Source organism: Rissa tridactyla, chromosome 1 (genome assembly GCF_028500815.1).
Source record: "Rissa tridactyla isolate bRisTri1 chromosome 1, bRisTri1.patW.cur.20221130, whole genome shotgun sequence".
Lineage (NCBI taxonomy): Eukaryota > Metazoa > Chordata > Aves > Charadriiformes > Laridae > Rissa > Rissa tridactyla.
Window position 1 is genome coordinate 133,927,262 of NC_071466.1, and position 21,042 is coordinate 133,948,303.

Consider the following 21,042-nt stretch of genomic DNA (forward strand, 5'->3'; position numbering starts at 1 on the left):
GATCCTATCTAGGATACTTCAAGACTTCACGGAAACCACGCATTTTCATTTCCAAGACTCCGGAGCAGCCTGTCTCTAAATCCAAGACTGCAGCTGACTTTCTGGAGCAGCTTGCCACACCTGAATTTCTTTTTCACTGAGAATTTGTATGAGACCTGTGGCAAAGAGGGCACTGAGTACTTGGTAGTTGGGCATGTCCCTTTCTTAGGACTGGGGCTGCTCTAAGAAAATTCCAGGAGGTGCCCTAGAGCCAGGCCTCTGTGGGTTGCTCCTGGTGCTAAGTCTGACAAGGAAGGGCCTTCCTTCCAACTAGACCCAATGGTCCCTGAGAAATACAGGCTGGTGACTGCAGTAGTTCAGCTACCCAATTGTATGCTGTAGGACTGCCCAGAATTTTGTCACAGCCAAGGTGCAGAGGTCTGTTAAGTATACTTTTGTGATACTAGTTTTTGGGTTGAGTGGGTGTCCAAAATTTTGGTGGGAAGGAGGATTGGAGCGCAGCTAGGAGATACAGACCATTTAAGATGCTAGTTCTGGCAGCCAAGGACAAGAAAGAACACAGGACATGGAACCACCGACTGGTCAGCACCCCCCATCTTCCAGTATTACCACATCATTCCACCTCCCCTTCCTCTTCCTGCCTGGGACTTTGTTAGTGAACCAGAAGTTCCTGGCTAGGCATGTGTGAGGGACTCTTGCTCTGATTAGGTAGCTGAAGCAACCTTGCATAATCAGCAAGAATTCTGCCTAGTAAGAAAACATCTCATAGCTTGGCTAGTCCTGGTTACCCTACTGTAGAATGTGCGCATGTCCTGGAAAAAAATGATGACGCTTTCTTGACATCTGTTCCTGATTTCTGCATTTGACTGTGTGCTTTCCCCAATTCCCCACCCCCATTCCCCATTCATCAGCTGAGGAGGTGAGCCAGCTGCAACATCTGTTTCAAATTGATATCACATGCTTTCGGAGAGCAAACATAGCATGGGATTTCACTAGAAGTACTAGCATGAATATTGTTTATGCACATGAGACATGACCTGCATGATTTGGCAGTCTGTTTACTTTTGTCCCCAGGCTTCTCTCCATGCATCTTTTTCCAGTCATGGCCTCAAAACCACTTGTACAATCACCAGAAAAAGTCTTTTCACAGTTGTGGTGGTTCAGCCCATTCCTGGAAAGTTTGTTTACAAGATGGGATGTAGCATGGAGTTTTGCACAACTGATGATTAGCCATAGTTAGGATCATGATTTCAGAGTTAGGGAGCAGCCCACGTGCAGCCATACCTTCTGCATCACATCTGGAACAGGGAATCAAGGACACGTAATTCCACCATGTAATGCACACCAGTTTCACCAAGACAGTATTGGCACGGTATTGCAGGAACAGTCTAGGTGTGTAATTCTAACAGTCTGTCTCAGAGACAGTTCTACTGAAGTTCTACTGAAATAGTCTATTTATTGTCCATTAATTGTGGAACCACAAATCAGGATCATGATATAGGTATATTTCTAATGCAAAAAGAGTTCCGGCTGGTTCTACAGTAATTTATGCAGCCCATATTAAAAATGTTATCCCTGGTAGTACGTCATCAGTCCACTCCTGGCTCTCTCCAGGGAATAGCATCACAGGAAATTTCTCTATTGCAAAAACCTCCAGCATCTTGCTGCTGGTCTTAAATAATCATTTCAGATTCCAGACTTGAATGATCAAACTCTTCATTTATGTTCTGCTAAAACCAACTTGGAAATAAATGCAAAAAGAATACATAAATGATAGATTAATTCTTTTACAGTAGAGACAAACCAGCACTTACTTTCTGTCCCCATATGCTGATTTCCGACATGCTCTGCAGTGATCAGCCTGCAATCTGTGAAACCGCATTGTTCTCTTGGGCTAACAGTGTCTTCTCTCCCACATACAGGGACAATTTTCTTTAGTTTTCCTGCTCCACTGTCCAAGTAGCCTTCCAAATAATCCTTCTTCCCAAGGGACAGACTCAAGAGAATGAACCCAGCCTAAGTAACCGGGTAGCAAAACTTCTCAGGATCAGACGGCTTTCTGGGTTGCATCTGAAAAATCAAGCACTGTACTGTGTATGTCCAAATCCTGGGAAAAGTACATGGGTTTTTTGTGTGTGTGTTTTCCCTCCTCAGACACATCTGAGTGGGGACATCAAGCCAATCAGGAGTGGACCGGATGCTACTCAGTCATTGGTTACCTCACTGAAGATACTGGCAAGACTTTTGGGGTGAAATGAGAGTCCTGGCTAAAGAGGAGCATGAACTTACTTAGAGGACCTCAAGGACTGTGGAGAAACCAAGTGGCACCAAGTAACGCTCCACTGGCAGTTCCTAGAGCAGAAATCCTGGGAAAGGGAGATGGACAGATAGCTCCTATTGGAGCATTTTGGTTCTATGCCCTTCCCATTGCCCATTCAGCAGCCACTGAACCAGCCCCTGCTAATGATGGGGGAAGGAGGATGGGGGAGGGGAAGTGCCTCCCCTTCTCTTCCCCTCCGCTCAAATGAGCGAGAAGAGAACAGGTCGTCCGCAGAAGGAAAGAGTGGGAGAATACGTTTCCACCTCTGTCTCTAGTGCCTTCGGATGACATAGGTCAGGAAGTGCAGCGCAGAGAACGAGGATGGAGAAACCTGCTGAGGAAAGATGCTGAGAAGGAGATGCTTTGTGGAAATCTAGGTCCCAGCTCACTTAAATTCATGTTATTGATTTTCTCTGCTAAGGGAGAAGCATGTTGGCCTTCATTTCCTCCAAAATATATTTCCTAATCTCCTGAGGAAGTATCTTCGGCCTATATTGGCCCTGTCTTTACTGTTCTCCCTGTTGCATGCTGGCATGTAATATGCCTGGGGCTTTAGGTTTCATTACTGCTTGTAGGTCAAGACTTGGCCACATTTTGCAGTGTTTCTGAAGGAATAAATATATTTAGTATGTTAAAAGTGTCTTATCTTTCTTGCTTCTCATAGCTTTTTTTGGGGGTTCTTAACATTTTTAAGTGCTTCATCTCTCTCTTATAGACTGGTCTCTTGTGCAGGCAGTATTTCACCGTAAATGTTAGGCTTACATGCACAGTGCACCTTCCACCATGTAAGCTTATCAATCAGCCTCATGGACTGCTCTCTCTCCCAGATGACTGCAAGCAGTGGATCCCAAATTCTGAGCTGGGAGAAGCTGACCTTAAGGGTCTTTCTTGACAGATAAGAAACATGCACCAGGCCACCTCAGTGTCCATGACATTTGAGAGAGTGGTGGTCAAGTGATCCAATGCAGTTTGCTTTGAATGTTCCTTTTGTAATGACCTTGTGGGAGCTAAAAGTCTGGTGGGATGGACCTACAGGAGCCAGTTTACTGGCAACTGGGCGTATGCAAAATCACCAGGATGGCCATCCTAACCTGGATATGTTCCTATCTGTCAGGAAGAGGGGGGGTCTGACCTGTCTGTGTGAGATCTTGGCACTTGATCCTAATAGTTTGGCACAGAGATATCCTAAAATAATGCAGATCTCAGTAATTTTTTTCCTACCTTCTCATTGCTTCCTCAAGCTTTCTTAGTTAACCATTCTATAATGCTGGTTAATTTCTATATGCTTTCCTGACTCCTCCTGTTACAACTGTTCAGAAACATAGTGGTGACAGTTTATAAGCTCTGTGACATGAAAAATGTGCTTTTATAATCCCCTTGTACTGTCTGGAATGTCACATAAGACCAAACATGATAGGCTGAGGGTGGCTATGGGAACAGGTAGCCTAGGCTGGGTAGTGCTTTCCCTTCATACTCAGTTTAACACCTCATCCTGTTGTGTTTAGGCTTTTAAAATATCTGATCTCCAAAACGAAGGCACCCGTTGATTTTATGAATGTCTAGAGGTAAACAGCGCTTAAATGCAGGTGATTTGACTCACTCTGCTTTAAGACACTTAGGTCTGTGACTTAAAAATTTACTTAGTCTTGTCCTTTCATACAGTTATCTAGCAAGGAAACAAGCAATGGTGTTTCTACTAAATGAAGCAGCAACTAGAAATTAAGGAATGCAAGCCAGTTCACCTCAATTCTGTTCCTATGTGGAAAATCTAACTGTGGATGAATAGTTTCTTCTCAATGTTTCTGACTGCTGTATAATAAAGTTATGTCACAAAAAGTGCAGGGCTATGTGTAACAATAAGCATGATGATGTCGAATGCTTGCATTTCACAGACTGCTCAGGAGTCAGACTTCAGGATACTGTGTGATGCAGCCATTCTCACGTTCTTCATCCAGTGTAAGCAGTTGTTGTAGTGGTTTGAGGGAAAATGAAACATCCGAGGAAGACGAGAATGACAGGGTGGGTGTATGATCTCTAACAAACAGGCTACCTCCCTGATTTTACCAAGTCCATTATTAAAACACGTCTTCTTTGCCCTCTCCAGGAGCTGATGTGCTCTCTTGAGGGCCCTCCAAAACAGGATTCAATGGTTCAGAGTATGTGGCTGGATGACAGTGACTGCACACCCAGTACTTCCAGCTCACCAGGTAAAAAAGAAAGAAAAGAAAAGAAAGAAAGAAAGAAAGAAAGAGAAAGAAAGAAAGAAAGAAAAGAAAGAAAATCAGAAAAAAAATCCTTTGCTGATGCTTCTAGAGGCATATGTGAGGTTGAGCCATATTTGTTTGGCAAAATCTTTTGTATAGGTATACTTAAGATTTGAGAAGTGCAGGTAGATGATGGACAGGCTCAGAGAAATGGGGAGAGAAGCTATCATGCAAACTGTAATGGGGAGAGAATGGGAAGGGGAAGTGTGTTTCAGTAGCATGAATAAATAGTGCTGTACACTGCAGAAGGAGTTACAGTAGATTGCAAAGAAGTAATGTGTTTACGTGTTTCTGTGGAGAGCATGTATCTCAACGGTTGCTTTTCTGCATGCAGTGCCCCTTTATAAATTAGGTAGTTTGGATATGGGAATTACAGAAACAGAAACAGTGCTTCCTGAACAAAGCAGTATGCTCCTGAGAAGGTGGGTAATCAGGTAACTAACCCGCACTGAATTACAGAAAAGTTAAAATTATGGAAAATTTAAATCCCTTTCAGTCTGTTTTTGAGAACGAGGCTTCAGCCTTGATTTTGGGAAAGTATGATTGAAAAGATTAAGCTTTTGAGATTGGGAAATCATTAGGAACTGTGGAAAGCAAAACAACATTTGTTGCTAAAAGATTCTGGAATAGGAGCAGGTTAAGATGGTAAGAGATACTAGGGATTATGTGGATGGCAAGGAAGAAAATAGGTTGGAAGGAACAGTGAAATCTGTATAGGACTTGTGTGAAAAGGGATTGTTGAAAAAGATTACAAGGGATTACAAGGTCAGAAAGTGAAGCCAATTTACTTTGAAGACAGAGTTTTGTGCCTCAGTCTCTGCAGCAGCCCTGAGACATCAAGAGTGGCCCTGCTTAAAATTGCCTGTGTCTTAGCAACATCAATGAAGATATGATGCTGTGAGATGTTCTGCAGAGACCTCTGTTCTGTGAGATGTTCTGTAAGATTTCTCCACTTCTGCAGAACAACTCACAACACGAGGGCTTGTACACTTAGAGGCACACGAGGGCCCAAGGGGCTGGTATTGACACTCTGGAAGAACAAGAAAAACAAGTGGAGTTTTTGATTGTGCGGAGGAGGAGAGAGCCATGTTGTATGCTATAATTAGGAAGTGGGGTGCTATATACAGAGTCTGCCTGTACTGAGGGAGAGACATAAAGGTATCAAATGTGGAGACATGAAAAAGCAGCATGTGAGGAACCTTCACAGCAGAAGACAGCTAATGAACTGCTTAAGAGGCAGAAGTTGGGAATGAGCTTCTGTAGGAAGGCTAGGAAGAAAGAGTTCAGTGTCATCAGCTCAGAGCAAGAGTGATGAATAGATGCTATAAGGCCAGGAGGCCCAACACGATTAAATTGTCTCTTTTTGAAGGGATCTAGAAATGACACCATAAAGGCAATAGCTTCTTTGTGCCTGGTGGTGTGAGGGTTGTCACTGTATCACCGTGGCATTGCCCATGCTACCATTTCCACATGTCTGGGATTATCCTGAGCAGGCCACAGCTCCCCTCACAAATGTTTGAGCTTTATTCACTCCTGTTGCCTTTGTGGCGCTGCACTGAGACCAAGCAGGTGGGAAAGATGGTTCCTGTCAAAAGCGAACAAACAGCTTGTGTTTACTCATGATGGCAAATACTAATGGGAGCATAAAATTAGTGTAATGTAAAGTAGTTTGTTTTGCTTGAGTATCAGAAATTGACTATTGTCATCAAGTAAAAGATTTCCCATTGTTTTTGACGTTGAGGGTAACTGCAGTTCCCTTTGCCGTCCATTTCTCCAAGAGCATTCCCAGGCACAGTGATAATGCAGTGCTGTTAGGCCTCCCCTGACATGGCCCATAGTTTAATCCAAGTGTGCTCTTTCCACAAATCCGCTTATCACTCCCATCTACCTGCATCATGTAAAGCACAGTGGAAGCCCGCATGACATCCACTATAAGCTTTTGTTGTATTGGCTTGGGTTCTCGCTCCTTTTACCCCTTGTCATGGCTTAAGCCCAGCCGGCAACTAAGCACCACGCAGCCGCTTGCTCACTTCCCCCGGTTGGGATGGGGGAGAGAATCAGAAGAGGAAAAGTGAGAAAACTTGTGGGTTGAGATAAAGACAGTTTAATAGGTAAAGCAAAAGCCACATGCACAAGCAAAGCAAAACGAGGAATTCATTCACTGCTTCCCAGCGGCAGGCAGGTGTTCAGCGATCTCCAGGAGAGCAGGGCTCCATCACACGTAACGGTTACTTGGGAAGACAAACGCCACAACTCCGAACATCCCCCCCTTCCTTCTTCTTCCCCCAGCTTTTTATACTGAGCGTGACATCACATGGTATGGAATATCCCTTTGGTCAGTTGGGGTCAGCTGTCCTGGCTGTGTCTCCTCCCAACTTTTTGTGCATTCCCAGCCTACTCGCTGGCAGGGCAGAATAAGGAGCAGAAAAGGCCCTGCCGCTGCGTAAGCACTGTTCAGCAATAACTAAAAATCCCTGTATTATCAACACCAGCACAAATCCAAAACACAGCCCCATACTAGCTAGTATGAAGAAAATCAACTCTACCCCAGCCAAAACCAGCACACCCCTCTACTCATTTATGCAACGTTTTCCTTCCTGCATTCTATTTCTTGCCAGAAAATCCCACTGGATCCTAGAGCTGTAGCTGAGCTATGAACTTTCACATCCGGATCCAAGTGCTAGGTTGATAGTACAGGCCCAACTCACTGTGAGCTACTAGCTTGCCACCTTGGGGAAAAGCTGCTGGCCCAATATACTCTCCAGCATAAGAGTGCTGGGTTATTCAGCCTAGCTGTTCCCCTTTTGTTATGGATATTGGAAGTAGGCATGCTTTCCAGTGGCCTCTGCTGCTCTTCCTAGAGAGTTTCCCTACCTGCTGACTCCTTATTTTACCACAGGTATATACATCATGAATATGTATCACTGAGAATAATCATTACAGAGAACGTGATATAAAGTTCAACAAAATTTTTAGGTTTTATACACTCCATTGTCAATGGCGGTGACCTGATACTGACACTGCAAAACTTTCACCGTGGTTTCTTGGTACCCTGGCAAGGTAAGGCAGCTGCGCCCTGCAGGACTGGGGATTTTTTTTCTGTATCATATCTACTTTTATATCTTCAGTGCAGACATTTTTTTTTTTTTACAAAAAACCCGAACAAGTATATAAAGGTACACCAACAAACATGCAGGTTTGTATCTGGACTTCGATTTATGCCAGGAGAGCCATGGTTAAAAAGGATAAACATAGTGGATACTTTTCTGACTCTTTGAAATCAGCTCACCCAATCAGGAGACTGTAGAGATGTAGCCTCAAGTGCCAGTAAGGAAGCTTGATGATGTCACCATCCACACCATTTAGAATGTGTTTGTCGTAATAGATGAAGGGGTAGAGAGGAAGGAAATAAAAGATTACGTGTGTCTGTGAGGTACGTGAGGTAGCAGAGTTAAGCCTGCATTTTCTAAGCACAAAGTGAAATCTTGTCCCTAGGAATTTCGAAGTTTTTGAAAATTCATTTTACAGAAATTCTGACAATTCTTGACATAGAAAAAGATAGGATTAAGAGCAATGTGTTGTGATAAAAAGTTTAGGAAAAAAACACAGGATGATATATTTATTTTGATTTTTGCAAGTAGTAAAAAGTTTTCTATTTAGGTACTACAAGCCAGTCCTGATAGAAAACTAATTACCAAAAGACCAAGTGTGGCAATACATGTTAATATTCCCAGTGTCCTGTTTTCTGTTGGGATGGATAGAGTTAATTTTCTTCCTCGTAGCTGCTGTGTTTTGGATTTAGTATGAAAATAATGTTGATAACACATTGTTTTAGTTGTTGCTAAGTAATGTTTATATCAAGTCGAGGACTTTTTCAGCTTCCCATGGGAGTTGAGAGGGAGCATAGGCAGGACAAGCTGGCCAAAGGAATATTCCATACCTTAGACATCATGCTCAGTATGATGGGGTCAGGGATCAGTGACCACTGCTCGAGATGGGCTGGGCAATTGATCATTGGCTGGTGACAGCAATTTTTGTTGCATCACTTTATTTTGTATATTCTTTTACCATTATTATTATTTTTCTCTTCTGTTACTGTTCTATTAAACTGTCTTTGTCTCGTCCCATGTTTTTTTTATCTCCTTTCTCTCCCTCTTCCCCCAACCCTACTGGGCAGGGGGGAGTGATGAGTGGCTGCGTGGTCCTAGTTGCCAGCTGGGGTTAAACCACGACACCTAGACAAAATTACATTTAAATGGACATTGATAATTTGGGTTAATCTATGTAACAGGGAAGAACTGTAATTATCCATAACCAAGCATAATAAACTGAAGAAATGTCAGAGTTAAGCTAAACTGAAAGCAAAGAAAACACTTTGGAACACAGAGAGGCACACAGGTGTTTTAGTTTTGTCCTTTAGTGAGCTATACAGTAACTGTTCAGCCACAGTTAAGCTACTGTCTAAAATCAGACTGAACTGATTTTTTTATGAAGAAACCTAAGACATTTTGGATGCCCTCTGTAAGCCCGTATCCTATGCTGAATGATTCTAGAATTCCTGGCCCATATACACATTCTTGGATTCTCCAACTTGCCATTCAGATTGAGAGAGAAAAGTTACAGAAAAGAAGAAAAAAAATGGCAGCAGTCTGTGGTCACTATGCTACCAGAGCTAGATAAAGACATAGAGAACTACCATTGCCAAACCTGCTGTTTTCTGAGTTGGCTTTAAAGCACCAACATATCTTATATGCCAGTGCATTTCACATGAGGCAGAGGTGACTTTCTCCCTAGCCCCAAGGTCAGGATTCAGCTACAGCCCTCCTTAACGCTTTCTTTAAGATGCTTCTAGGTTAGTTAATATGCATAGTTGTTTTAGGTGTGTTTTTATTCAGCTACTCAGTCTATTAGTCACTAATTACAAATATACATCACAATTAAATTTCATAGTACTTGGAGCTGGGATATATACCAAATGGAGAAGAACCCTGAGGTCAGATGTGAGAATCCTAAGGGAGGGGGCAGCGGGAGAAGAAGGAAGAGAAACACTGTGAGAGCATAAGATTAGACTCTGCTGCACAAAGTGTATTCTTAAGGCATTCAGGTTGCACAGATGTATTCAGTAATGGCATTTCTTAGCTTGACTGCATGATGCTGTCACCTACTGGAACCTGCTGTATTATTTTAAACAATTTTTTGTGTAAAACAGTAGACCGATACAGAAATTGAAAACGTGACTGATATTGATTGATGGAAACATTTGGGAAAGTTGGAGAATGCCTTCATTACTCGTTAGATAGCTACAGACGTAGCTTCTTTAGGCAAGAAGCTATCGCTGTGGCATTGACACACAGTCTGGAACCAGGGGACAAAGTGATTTTTCTGAATGAAACGAAAGCTAAGTAGTCGCTTTTCTTGTGTTTCAAGCTGGAATGAGAAGTAGGTCAAGTTGGGTGTAGATACATTCCTTTCGCTCTTACCCGTGGATAAGCCACAGATTTGTGAAAAGTTTGGGGTAAAACCAGCTATGTGTGCAGCTCCTGGGATGCCCTCTTGATTGTTTCTTTATTGTTCTGTGCTTGGTTCCCTTCTAGGAAGCAGGTTGCTTCCTTCCAGCAGTGTTGCTGGCTCCACTGGAAAAGGAAAAGGCAGCAAAGCAGATGCTCAGCACCATAATCCAGTAAGTGCTTTAATAAAATGTTTCCTTCTCACTTGCAGAGCGATAAGGACGGGAGAAAAAGAGACAGACTTAATTTAGGAGGCAAGGCTTTGCTGGCTGAGGGTTCTCTCTACAACTACTTGAAAGGACATTGTAGAGAGGTTGGTGCTGGTCTCTTCTCACAGGTAATTAGCGATAGAGCAAGAGGGAATGGGTTCAAGCTGCAGCACGGTAGGTTTAGGCTGGACATTAGGAAAAAATTCTTCACAGAAAGAGTGGTCAGACACTGGAATAGGCCGCCCAGGGAGGCGGTGGAGTCACCATCCCTGAATGTGTTTAAGACTCGTTTAGATGTGGTGTTAAGGGATATGGTGTAGGGGAGAACTCTGTAGAGTGGAGTTGTTGGTTGGACTCGATGATCCCAAGGCTCTTTTCCAATCTAAATGATTCTATGATTCTATGAAAGGACGGGAAGAAGGTGCTTGCAGGGAAGGTTAAAGAACTGCCTTGTTCTGCAGGCCTCCATTTTGTGCTGCGTGTGAGGCCGCCGCTGGAGGAGAGTCTCGGCGTGCGCTGGGTGAGGAGCACAGGTAACGGACATGGAAGAGCACCACAGCGCCATGGCTCAGGGTGGAGGCAGGTCCCTGGGCTGTCCCTGGCCTCACAGAAAGAGTGCAGCAAGTACTGTAGGGCTTCACAGCAAATAGACTTAATCCTACACCTTCTTCCCCAAATGATCTTCCGTGGCCAGCTGACTCCGGCCTGTTTAATCGACCTCAGCTCTGCCTTTCTTGGTTGCCGGCTCCCTCTCAGGGAACAGCGTTTCCCATTGAGACACCTCTCCCTGCCCTAATCTATGCTTAGCTTTATTCTCTTCTTTTTCTTCCATTGTTTGGTTTCCTTTGCTCAGATGCCACCTGGCTTTACCTGTCCCTATTCTCTGCTTCCTATGGTTTCACTATTTTGCTGAACCACTTTCTTTTTCTCATTTTGTGACTTTGTGCCTATCTCTACTCTTGCTCGTTTGCTTTCAGCCTAGCATTGGTTGGACCTACTTCCCCATGCCAGTTTCACAGCTTTTCCAGACATGGGAAGTGGGACTGGATCTCCTGATGAGGTCTGTAATAGAGCAAAGGGAACACAACTCAAAGTTTGTTCCCTAGAGTCTGTAATCCAGTTTCGCCTGCATCGCTGAGAATTTCTCTTTTGGCTCAAAGTCCCTTTCCTTGCCCAGTATCTTCTCTGGCTTGACAGCTGAACAGCATGCTACCTTGAAAGTGATGTGGACGTGAGGCTCTCAGGAACTATTTTGGTATATAGCAAAGTAGAAGAATTCCATAAAGAAGTTCTTCTTCATGGAAGAAAATTCTTCCAGCTATTCCTAAATAGCTGGCAGTTCTTATTATTGCTTAGCATCTACCCACGTGCCTGGTAAAAAGACACAAGTGTTTAGATCCTCTTATGTTTTTTTCAAGTAATGCTCCACTTTTGGCTGCCCTGCCACCTGGTGGCATTCAGAGCAGTCAGATAAACAGTTCAACGGTCAACTCCATGAAGCCAGGTAAAAAAGCTGGTGCTTAGCTCTGAGACTACTTAAATGCACGCTACGCCAAAGACAAGTACCGAGAATGTATAGCTGCCAGCCAGCGTTCACTGGGGTAATCGACAGAGTCTGCCAAGTGCTTGTGCATGCGATCAGGTCTCTGTAACGCAGGAGTAAGGTTGCCTAAACAAGAGGCAGAACTTCCTCAAAGATCTACTCCAAAACAGACAACTTTTTCTCGAAGTAGGTATGCAGTCAGAATTGCAACAATATGCATACTCACTGAGAGAGACGCAAAGGCTGTAACCGCTTACTAGTGGTTATCAAAGGCAACATGCAATGTTAAGGAAAATCCTGAGTTTGGATTTTCCTTCTTTCAGTAGTGTTTAAGTACTACTTTAGTACCTAAGCCTTTGAGCATTTTATTTCCACTGATTTCAAGTAGGTCTAAGGGCATCTAAGATCATTTTGGGACATATGTTGCAGTCTCTAAGATCCATCTCATTTGGTCCATCTGCCAAATCAACAATGTTTTGTCGCAAAGGCTGTTTTTTTTAAGTCAAGCTGGTTTGAAGGACAAAGCTTCGTGAGACCCTGGCTTTCACCATGAGATTATTTCAAGACGTTCCTTGCATTCTCTCCACCTCCCCACCAGAGTTCATTTACCTCCTATTTCACCTGTTTCTCAGACAGCACTGCCTATGGCAGTGGCCCCAGGTCACTGGGATGATCTGGCTTAAAGTGATGTTTCAGTCATTCCGTTTCTAATCACAACCTCAGAATCAGTCTGATAGCACAAATTGGAAACTAGCAAATTTCAGGGGGGAAGAATAGTAAAAAAAAATTTCTTTAATGTGGCTTCAAGGGACTCAAAGAAATCTATGGTGTCCACATAAATGATAACTTCCCCGCAGTTCTAACTCCTAAATAAATGTGGCCTCTTATATCTCACAAAGATTTCCTTAAATTCCAGGCTGGATTTGCCCAAAGACTAATGGGTGCACTGCTGGAAAGGAAGAAAGAGGTCTCAAATTATAGGATATTTCCTGAAGAGGTGTAGGAAGGAAAAATTGTGGCCAGGGGAACAAATTATATTCTTAGAACACTTAGAGCTGTAAGAACATGCACGATACAGATACTTTTTTTTCTGATGCTTTGTTCCAGGATTTGCAGTTCAAGTGAACAAGCATGAATATGCTTTATCTTAAAGTTCAGAAAGAGACAAAAAATGGAATTCCAGCTGCTGCTAGTTCTTCTGCTTCCTTCAGTGATGTGTCAGAGACAGCCAGGAACCACTGAGAAATCAAGCCTCATACAAATCAATTTCAGTGTGTTATTCCAATTCAGCCAATACAGGGCCAGGTTCAAACTAGTTCAGCGTGAAATTTCTAACTACTGTAATCAGAGATGAGAGTGAAAATCAAAGCCTTTTGGTTTTAATTTTATTGCTTGCATCTCCTTCCCTCTGCAGACTATATGATGGGAAGTCCCTCAGAGCCCTATTCAAATCACCTTTGGATAGGCAGCAATTAGGCCATCCTTGAGGAAGCAAAACACAGTCTAGTTGATAACTGAACCAAACTTATATGGTATTCACCATTGTCCTCCAAAGACATTACTGTGAAACTGGCACTAATTAAAAACCCCTGCAAGGTCTGGGGTCCATGCCCAAGAATGCCTGTGTGTGGTGGTCTTCTCACATGTCAGTCCCTGCAGTACAAAACACTGTCCAGGAGGGGGGACAGTTCCTTTTGAAATACTTGATTGGTTCCCCAGATTTTTCTTTGGGCTTGGAATTGTCCCTCTTTCTTCTACTCTTCTCTCTTGTGTCCCCTCCACTTGCCATACTGCAGAGTAAAAGGAAGCGTGAATACCTTGTCCTGTGCTTCTAGTGTATATGTAGTTATCTTGGACTTAAAATAAAAGGAGAATGCAGCCAGCTTCTCTTCGGCTGTGTCCGTGTGTGTGTGTGTTTCTAACGGACAGGCAAGAAGAGTCTGAGATCACAGTCCCACAACAAAAATTTAATCCTCATGCTTTTAGAATAAAAGAAAGAACTAATCAGAAAAGAATGTTTAATCTGCAAGAAGTTAAATATTTAGTGTTTCATCTTTTATGTTAATCATTAATCTTTTGAAAGAAAAGCAGCACATTTGTATTGGTAAAGACCTCACTGGACTGGTAATACTGGCAAACCTTGAATTTCTTCTTAATTAGAAATGAGAATGAGCTGTAAAGTTAGCCATTAAGGACGAGAAAGTAATCTTTCCATAAAATTGGATACATTCAGATAATTGCTGAAGACTGACCATGTACATATGTATTTTCATTCATATACTTCCCCAGGACTTTTCACATCTTGGGACTTGGAACCGATGGAACTGGTCCCAGCCATTTTTCACCTGCAAAGCAATCCAGCACAAAAGAGAAAGTTAAGTTTTAATACATAGAAGTGATTGGCCAGTCACATTCCTGCAGTAGGATGAGCGTTCTTACTCCTCTTTTGAAGGGTAATTACTGATGATGGAATACAGATTTATATCTTGTTTGGCATACTTCAGCCAGCGCCATAAATCCTTCACCATCTAGTCACAACTGAAGCTGTACAGAAGAATTATTTCCTCTGTCACAGATGAGAGATTTCTACAGGTCTGTGGCACTCCACGTGATGGTGAAGCCAATTCTTTTTAGGAGTCCTTTTTTGAGGGACTGGGGGTAAGGAAGAGAAAAAGGGTGGAAGGCTGGGGAGTGAGAGAAACAAAAGGCAAATCTGTTGAAGTCCCTGGAGTTCAGACTACAAACCAGGCTGTAACACTCCAATCAGGATTAGTGACTATCATAGGGGGTGTTGGGTTTATTTTCCTCACTCTCATTTTCATCAAGAATATTTTTATACAATCAGAAATCCATCCAGAAAAGAAAATAAACCTCAGCAAAATTCCCTTCTGTTTAAGCCTAAAACTAATTTTAATTTACATTAAGATTTGCTGCTGAAATTTTTCAACAAATGTATAAGGGATAAGTATGTGCATAACTCTTTCCAGTGACAAATTCTAGTCAAATGCCCTCTAACTCATGCAAAAGCAGGTGTCTAAGTTTTATTAGTTATCACAACCTATTCCAATTCTCTTCAAAAATTTGAAGTTCGTATTCTATTAACAGAAAAATGAAAAGAAAGATGGTCAATATATGTATTTCTGTTTAAAAGTTGTGTAGTTAAGTAATTACAAATTATGTATTGGGAAGCTGTGATAACGTGCCTTATATTAAGAAGGAACAGATGTAAAATTAAAATGTTAAAGCTACAAACAAAATAAAAGCAGTATCAGCCATAGTCTTAATCCTAGTCAAGATCTAATGCCCGGTATCAAAAAGTTAAATATGAACATTTTGAAAACTAAAGAGTTTCAATAATAATTTGAGTATGGCATGTGAAGCACAAAGCCCTGAAACATACAAAGAGAGGATGAAGAACTCGAGTTACTTCTTGTTTGGAAAAGGACTACATCTCTGGCCACTTGAACTGTATGTTCCAATCTGCAGTTTCATCCCATGAGAAGGATACCAATATTATTTAATATTTGAAAGACCTTAAGAGCGTTTTATTTAGCTTATTGCACACTGCATTAGAAGAGGGTGAAAGCATGAAATCAAAAGTGAAGTTATAAGGTACACTCACCTATAACACTGCCTAGCAGCTCTAAACGATCAGAGCCAAAAAAGAGATGAGGTTCTCCGTTAAAATGTGCCACAACAGCAGGCATCCCAAATGCCTATTGACACCGTGGAGATGAAACAGAGAATGTTACAATGAGAGAAACTTTTGCAGACACATGATCAATCTTCAGGAATAAAAAGCAAAAGCTTTGACTTTTTTTCCTGCCCTTCTTTTCACCTTCTTCATTCTTAAGATGAGTCTAATGTAGCCATCAGAAAGTAGGGGACTCTCCAGAGCTTGTGTGCCCCTTTTCAAGGTGCAAAAAAAGCAACCTGATAAATCCAGAGTTTTATGTCAAGTAGCGACAAATGGTATCTCTTAGTACTGGTCCTGTAGCTCCCCATTCTTGCTGTCCCGATGGAATGAGCTGAATGGGTCAACCTTGGTTTCCCAGATGACAAACTACCAACAACAGTGAGTTAGCTTGCACATGTTCAAAAAGCAAAACCGACCTGTAGTGCTTTATATGGTCTATATGGTGCTTTCTACTCATCACCTTCATTGTTCCTTGCTTCCCGGTATTCTCAATAGGGAAGGAATGCATAGCTGTGATGCCAAATGGCATTGGAAGGTTCTCACCCCATGTTTTATTGCTTCCTCTGTTGTCTCTCTCAGTCGGTTCTTCACTGCAGGGGATGAAATCATTTCAAGTAGCTTCTGGGTGAGCTCTGATGATAGCCCAGCCTGTCTGGCAACCTGAGAAAAGATGATATAATTAAGAATACTCTAATACTAAACATTCTCATTCCTACTATGGTCTAGTTAATTTAATCTTCAGTTTTATCACCCAAGGTCTATTACCAAAAAAATTACAGAGTACTGTTGAAGCACTGTCTTGCTGTATTCCCCACCCGTTCATCATTTATCAACTTTCAGATACAAAGTAGAAGGGATATTTTAAACTTCTAAGCCCCAAATCTGCACTTTTTTTCAGGAGTTCCTAAACAGAAAAAAAAAAAGAAATAAAAAAGATAAATACTAAGTTTAACCTCTGATCCGATGACTTACCAAATAACTTACCCCCCAAAAAATAATGTTCTGAAAAAGAAAATCTTACAGTACAAGCCTGCTAAGACAAAAACAGTTTGTGTAACAAATGTGGTCACGCAGGATCTGTAAGTGGTGCTGCACGAAAGAGACTGTAACTCTCACAGGTGTTAACAGTTCCCAGTCTTAACTGCTGTTTCTTTTTAGCCTCCTCTGTGCCTCTGCCACACAGGAACGAGACAGCGGCCAAAGCTAAAGGTCCAATGTTTATCAGTTAACATCGCAGTTACAAGTACCTATTTTAATAAAGTATTTCACAAAAGAATTAAAAAATGCTTACAGTATTGCACATGGGCCAGTAATCCTGCACATGCAGGTGTTAATGATTTTTTCTTTCTCTCCCTCAATCACTTTCTCATTTATTATCCACATTTTATTGTACCTTCTCCTACTCCCAGATCAGGGAGCTTAGGAGCTCTTTTTGACTCTGCTTCAACAGGAGATAAGTGTAGCACTGGAGTAGAACAAAATGCTGTGTGTGCTTGGCAGCCACAGTGTTTAGACTGCAATATTTACACAGAGACGTAGTATCTGGTCCTCACCAGGTTACGGCAGAAGGGGTAACTTAAGCGGACTGGGGCAGGATTCAAAGACTATACATTGCTTCTATAGTAATTTAAGTGAAGTTACTGCTGACTAAAACAAAAAAGAAGTAAAAAAAAATACTAAGGAACTCTATCAAGTAAACAGCAGTCCATTTTTCTAATTGATGTGTAAAATAAATTCACCTATAAAGACTCAGATGAAAAGGCTGGGACCCCTCACCCACCTTTGGATGGCATATCTTCAGAAGAGAGGAAAGTCTAGTACTTGCAGCAGGGGTGAATGAAGGGAGACAGAAGCAAACAAGGAGATGTACCTCTCTGCCTTGCGGAAGACAGAGGCATACTCACCGGCCGCCAAACAGTAACTAAATTACACAGAGATCTTTCTGAGTATGAAGTTTGTTTCTCTGAAGTTATGCATGTCCTTGCTTTATCTTTATTTAAATAATGATGTATCCAGAGACTACATAAGGGCTTTCTGCACATATTTATGATACAATTTCTAAGCACGTAAAAGGGCAATACAACACTGAACTTAATAGTAAAGCCTGGCTCCATCACTCCGAAGTGTTGCATTTCACCTGAAGATTCCATATAGCAGCAAAACCTCAATGCATTCTGGAGACACTGTTCATATTTTCACTACTGTTTTGTTAACAGATAATGCATTGTCCACTGTGGGTATCTCGTCAGATGCATTAACAAAAAAGGGAGATTCTTTTTCTGAGTGTCATTCAAAGCATAACAAAAAATATAATAAAATAAAAATCATTCCAAACAGAGCTGCTCGGGAAATGAAATCCACTTTTTTCTAGCTGAAATTTTTCAAAGCTCCAAATTATCATTTGATTAAGCTGTCTTCATGTTTATTACTGATCCAAGCCATCAATAAGAATCACTATCAGAAACACAGAAGCACCAACAGAAAAGACACTTACAGCCAATATATTCTCCGGCTGACTGATATCTTCACGCTGGTAAAAGAATAAAATAAATAATTCAGTACCTAAGAACAAAAGCTCAGCAGTTTTCTAAGAAAATATACATAAAACCAATACTAGTTGCTGGAGAAATTTCCTCAGAAAAAGTTGTAAGTCACCTAATCTGGGAATGTATTGATTTCTGATACAAACTACTGATCCACTCAGCCCACAGGATTCATCATACACACCTAAAAAAAGGCAAATTAAGCTGACTACAAGGTAGTTCTTTTCTTGTAATGGCTCCTGAACCTCTAAGACCTTAAGTTTTCTGCTATGACTCTTCATTAAAAGACATTTCCTTCCTCTTGCTCGATTTCCACATTTGGGCGAAGTGGGGCAGGAAGGGTGACAGAGAAAGGATCAGGAAGTCGACTTCATAAAATACTGACCTGTGACCAAAAACGTATCCAGAACTCTCTAGATAAGGGTTCCAAGTATCCTGGTTGTGTCATATCCATGGCTGTGATAAAGCGCATGGCCCCAAGAGTGCCTGGGATTAGTGAGAAGACAGAGAAATATACTGAGACAAGGCACAGGATCAGTAACATATACTGCCTGCACAACCGCTACCTAAGAACAGTATGGTCTTCTCTGTAACAGTCCCCAAACTACTAGTAAAGCTTATGTTGACTCACAGTATCTTCCATGCTAGTACCATTCACAAGCATGTTTCTCCAGAAGTTCCTTTTATGGTTAAAAATGCACGTACTTCATATTGCTCACAGATACAGGAAGAGGCTGTGGACAGGAAATCCATCTTCACCTTTACTGTTACGCAGGACTTGAACCAGAAATGCTGGAGTTGAAAGACAGCAGCTAAGCTAAGTCTCTTACTTACTTGTACCAAAGATACGTTGGAAGTCACCTTCTGAAATTTTTACAGGCACTTGGTAGTATTTTGCCATCCTTTGTATATCCTTCAGCATGTACTCTCCACGCTTTGGCAACATTGCTGGGGGCTTGTTACCTTTCAGAAAAAGTTCTGTTTAGATTTTCAACTATATTATAATAACACCAGACAAAACAAAACTGGACAAATTAGACCTCATGGCTAAGGCAAAGTATGATTTCATACCGGCTTACAGAAACATACACAGCTTTTCCAAAGATAATGCTAGGATTTAAACATGGTTTATTTTGGTTTTGCACAGATCAACTCTTTAAGTTAGCAGAGTAAGTTTTAAACCAAGGCACATATGTCCTAGCAGGGATTTATATTGATTCAGACTGATGACTTTTAAGCTAAACAACTACTAATGCACGGGTAAACAAATGTAGAGACTTGTTAATTTCATGATTTATAAGTGTCAGTGATTAACTTGTTCTAATAAGGCCACAAGTTCTATTTTACGGCATACTTGGATCCTTCATGCATATTACAACCTGCAAGTGTTCCACAAATTAATTCTGGCTTAAACTCAACAGGAAACTTGTAGGAAAACATTCCATATGAAATTATTATTATCCTGTTTTAGCATCATAAAATCATGGAATCTTCATGGTTGGAAAGGACCTTTGAGATCATTGAGTCCAACCATACACACCCAAAAAAACCCTACGATCTCTGCCACTAGAGCATGCCCTGAAGTGCCAAATCTACACTTTTCTTAAATACTTCTAGGGATGATGAACTTTGGCATAGACTGTCTGTGCTGCGTGAAATTCCTCGTGGCTGCTTTCTCAGTCACTACTGAGCTCCACAACCTTATAATTGATCTATTATTGGTGCCAAAACTTAGTTTAAAGCGGGCTCTGCACTCACTAAGAGCTTTCCCACTAGTGTCCTACTAGTGAAGGCACTTCCCCACAGAGCTAATCTCCCCGTATTGCCTACCAGTTGCTTGCATTATGCCGCCAAGGAAAGCCGGACGCAAGCGCAGATCAATATTCCAGATGTGCTGGTACCGGCAGAGCACCTGCAACATAAAAAAAGCAGTGATGGACAGTCAGAGGAGATGTCTGTAAGAGCTGCGTGCAGCTAGGAAATAACGCTAATAGACACTGCAGATAAATGCTTTTCTATTACATTAGTGCTGGGGATAAAATCCTTTTTTGGAGGCTGCCCGAGAACTCCCATCTCACAAAAACTGAAAGGACCACATTTGTATTACGACTGCACAAGTGTAAGCAGCGGTAAATGAGGATAAGATCCCGCTTATGAGTGCACACTCGCATGTGTTAAACATCCTAACTATCCCGAAAACACAACGTTCAGCAAAGAAGCGCCGGCCACCGCTGCCATTTGGCTGAAGACACGCCTCCCCGGCGCCCCTGGTTTTCAACACCCCGATGAAGAAACCGGAATAGCGAAATGCCCCTCAAAAGTGAGGTAAAACTAACACCGAAACTGCTGGCGGGGAGGGCGCCGCCGGCAGCGGGGCGGCAAAGGCCTCGCCAGTCGTCCGGGCGAGCCGCCCTTCAGCCGCCTGCTGAAGGAGACCGAGGCCGAGGCAGCGGCAGAGCGACCGCCCGGCCCCGGCCCCGGCCCCGGCAGGAGAACGGCGGAGCGCCCCGAGAAGGGCCTCCCTCCGGCCGCCCTCACCTCGAACCCCAGCCACGAGTAAGGGGACACCACATCGTAAAAGAGCTCCACCAGCGTCCGCCCCATCTCGGCCCCGTCCCGACCTCCACCGCTGCCGCCTCTACCCAGCGCGCCCCCGCGGCACTACCACCTCCCCCGGGGCGGGCCGTGGCGGAGGCGGGGCGGCCTTCGGCTCCCTTGGGCCGCGCTCCTCCTTCCGCCTATCTGGTTCTTTCTGTCCGAGGCCCGGTCCCGTCTCTGGGGTGCCCTTTGCCGTCTCTCCTTTGAAGGCCGGCCCGGGAGCGGGAGGAGGGGTGAGGGCGGGAGCCCGGGGGGAGCCTGTGCCCTTCTCCATGGCGAGGCGGGAGGAGAGGAGGCTCCCGAGGAAGGGAAGCCGGGCGCTGACTCGGAGAAGCAGCCCAGCATGTTTTCCTGGGAGCGC

General features: G+C 42.8%; 2 protein-coding genes across 10 annotated transcripts in view; one reads left to right on the forward strand and one right to left on the reverse strand.

The window, feature by feature from the left end:
• LOC128913851 (rap1 GTPase-activating protein 1-like) overlaps positions 1-13,789 on the forward strand; it is a 48,747-nt gene extending 34,958 nt beyond the window's left edge. For 3 of the 9 annotated variants that reach the window (XR_008468088.1, XR_008468093.1, XR_008468092.1), the window contains 6 exons: positions 4,213-4,339; positions 4,425-4,527; positions 4,919-5,006; positions 10,179-10,264; positions 10,762-10,833; positions 12,951-13,789. Coding sequence is in view for 4 of the 9 variants with exons in the window: in XM_054212150.1 (XP_054068125.1) it covers positions 4,213-4,339; positions 4,425-4,527; positions 4,919-5,006; positions 10,179-10,260 (400 nt within the window). In the remaining 5 variants the exon portion in view is untranslated. Of the gene's footprint in view, positions 1-1,922; positions 3,023-4,212; positions 4,340-4,424; positions 4,528-4,918; positions 5,007-10,178; positions 10,265-10,761; positions 10,854-12,950 lie in introns of those variants that run through there. The other 6 variants (XR_008468096.1, XM_054212190.1, XM_054212163.1 and 3 more) reach the window with 5 other exon arrangements.
• On the reverse strand, positions 13,790-20,813 carry GSTK1 (glutathione S-transferase kappa 1). Its single transcript, XM_054212210.1, has 8 exons — positions 20,622-20,813; positions 19,914-19,995; positions 18,918-19,046; positions 18,469-18,569; positions 18,035-18,070; positions 16,084-16,200; positions 15,466-15,559; positions 13,790-14,188 (listed from the first exon to the last, which is right to left on the reverse strand). Exons 1-8 carry the CDS (start codon positions 20,685-20,687, stop codon positions 14,139-14,141), a joined length of 675 nt encoding a protein of 224 aa, XP_054068185.1. The 5' UTR covers positions 20,688-20,813; the 3' UTR covers positions 13,790-14,138.
• Positions 20,814-21,042: the final 229 nt, after the last annotated feature.

Excerpts from the sequence above, each read along its gene's own strand:
- GSTK1 (XM_054212210.1), bottom strand. The coding sequence starts at position 20,687 with ATGGGGCGGACGCTGGTGGAGCTCTTTTACGATGTGGTGTCCCCTTAC. Across the intron at positions 18,071-18,468 it reads GGATACGTTTTTGGTCACAG|CGTGAAGATATCAGTCAGCC; the intron begins GTCAGTATTTTA and ends TTCTTTTACCAG. Across the intron at positions 16,201-18,034 it reads AGCCGGAGAATATATTGGCT|GTTGCCAGACAGGCTGGGCT; the intron begins GTAAGTGTCTTT and ends ATCTTTTCTCAG.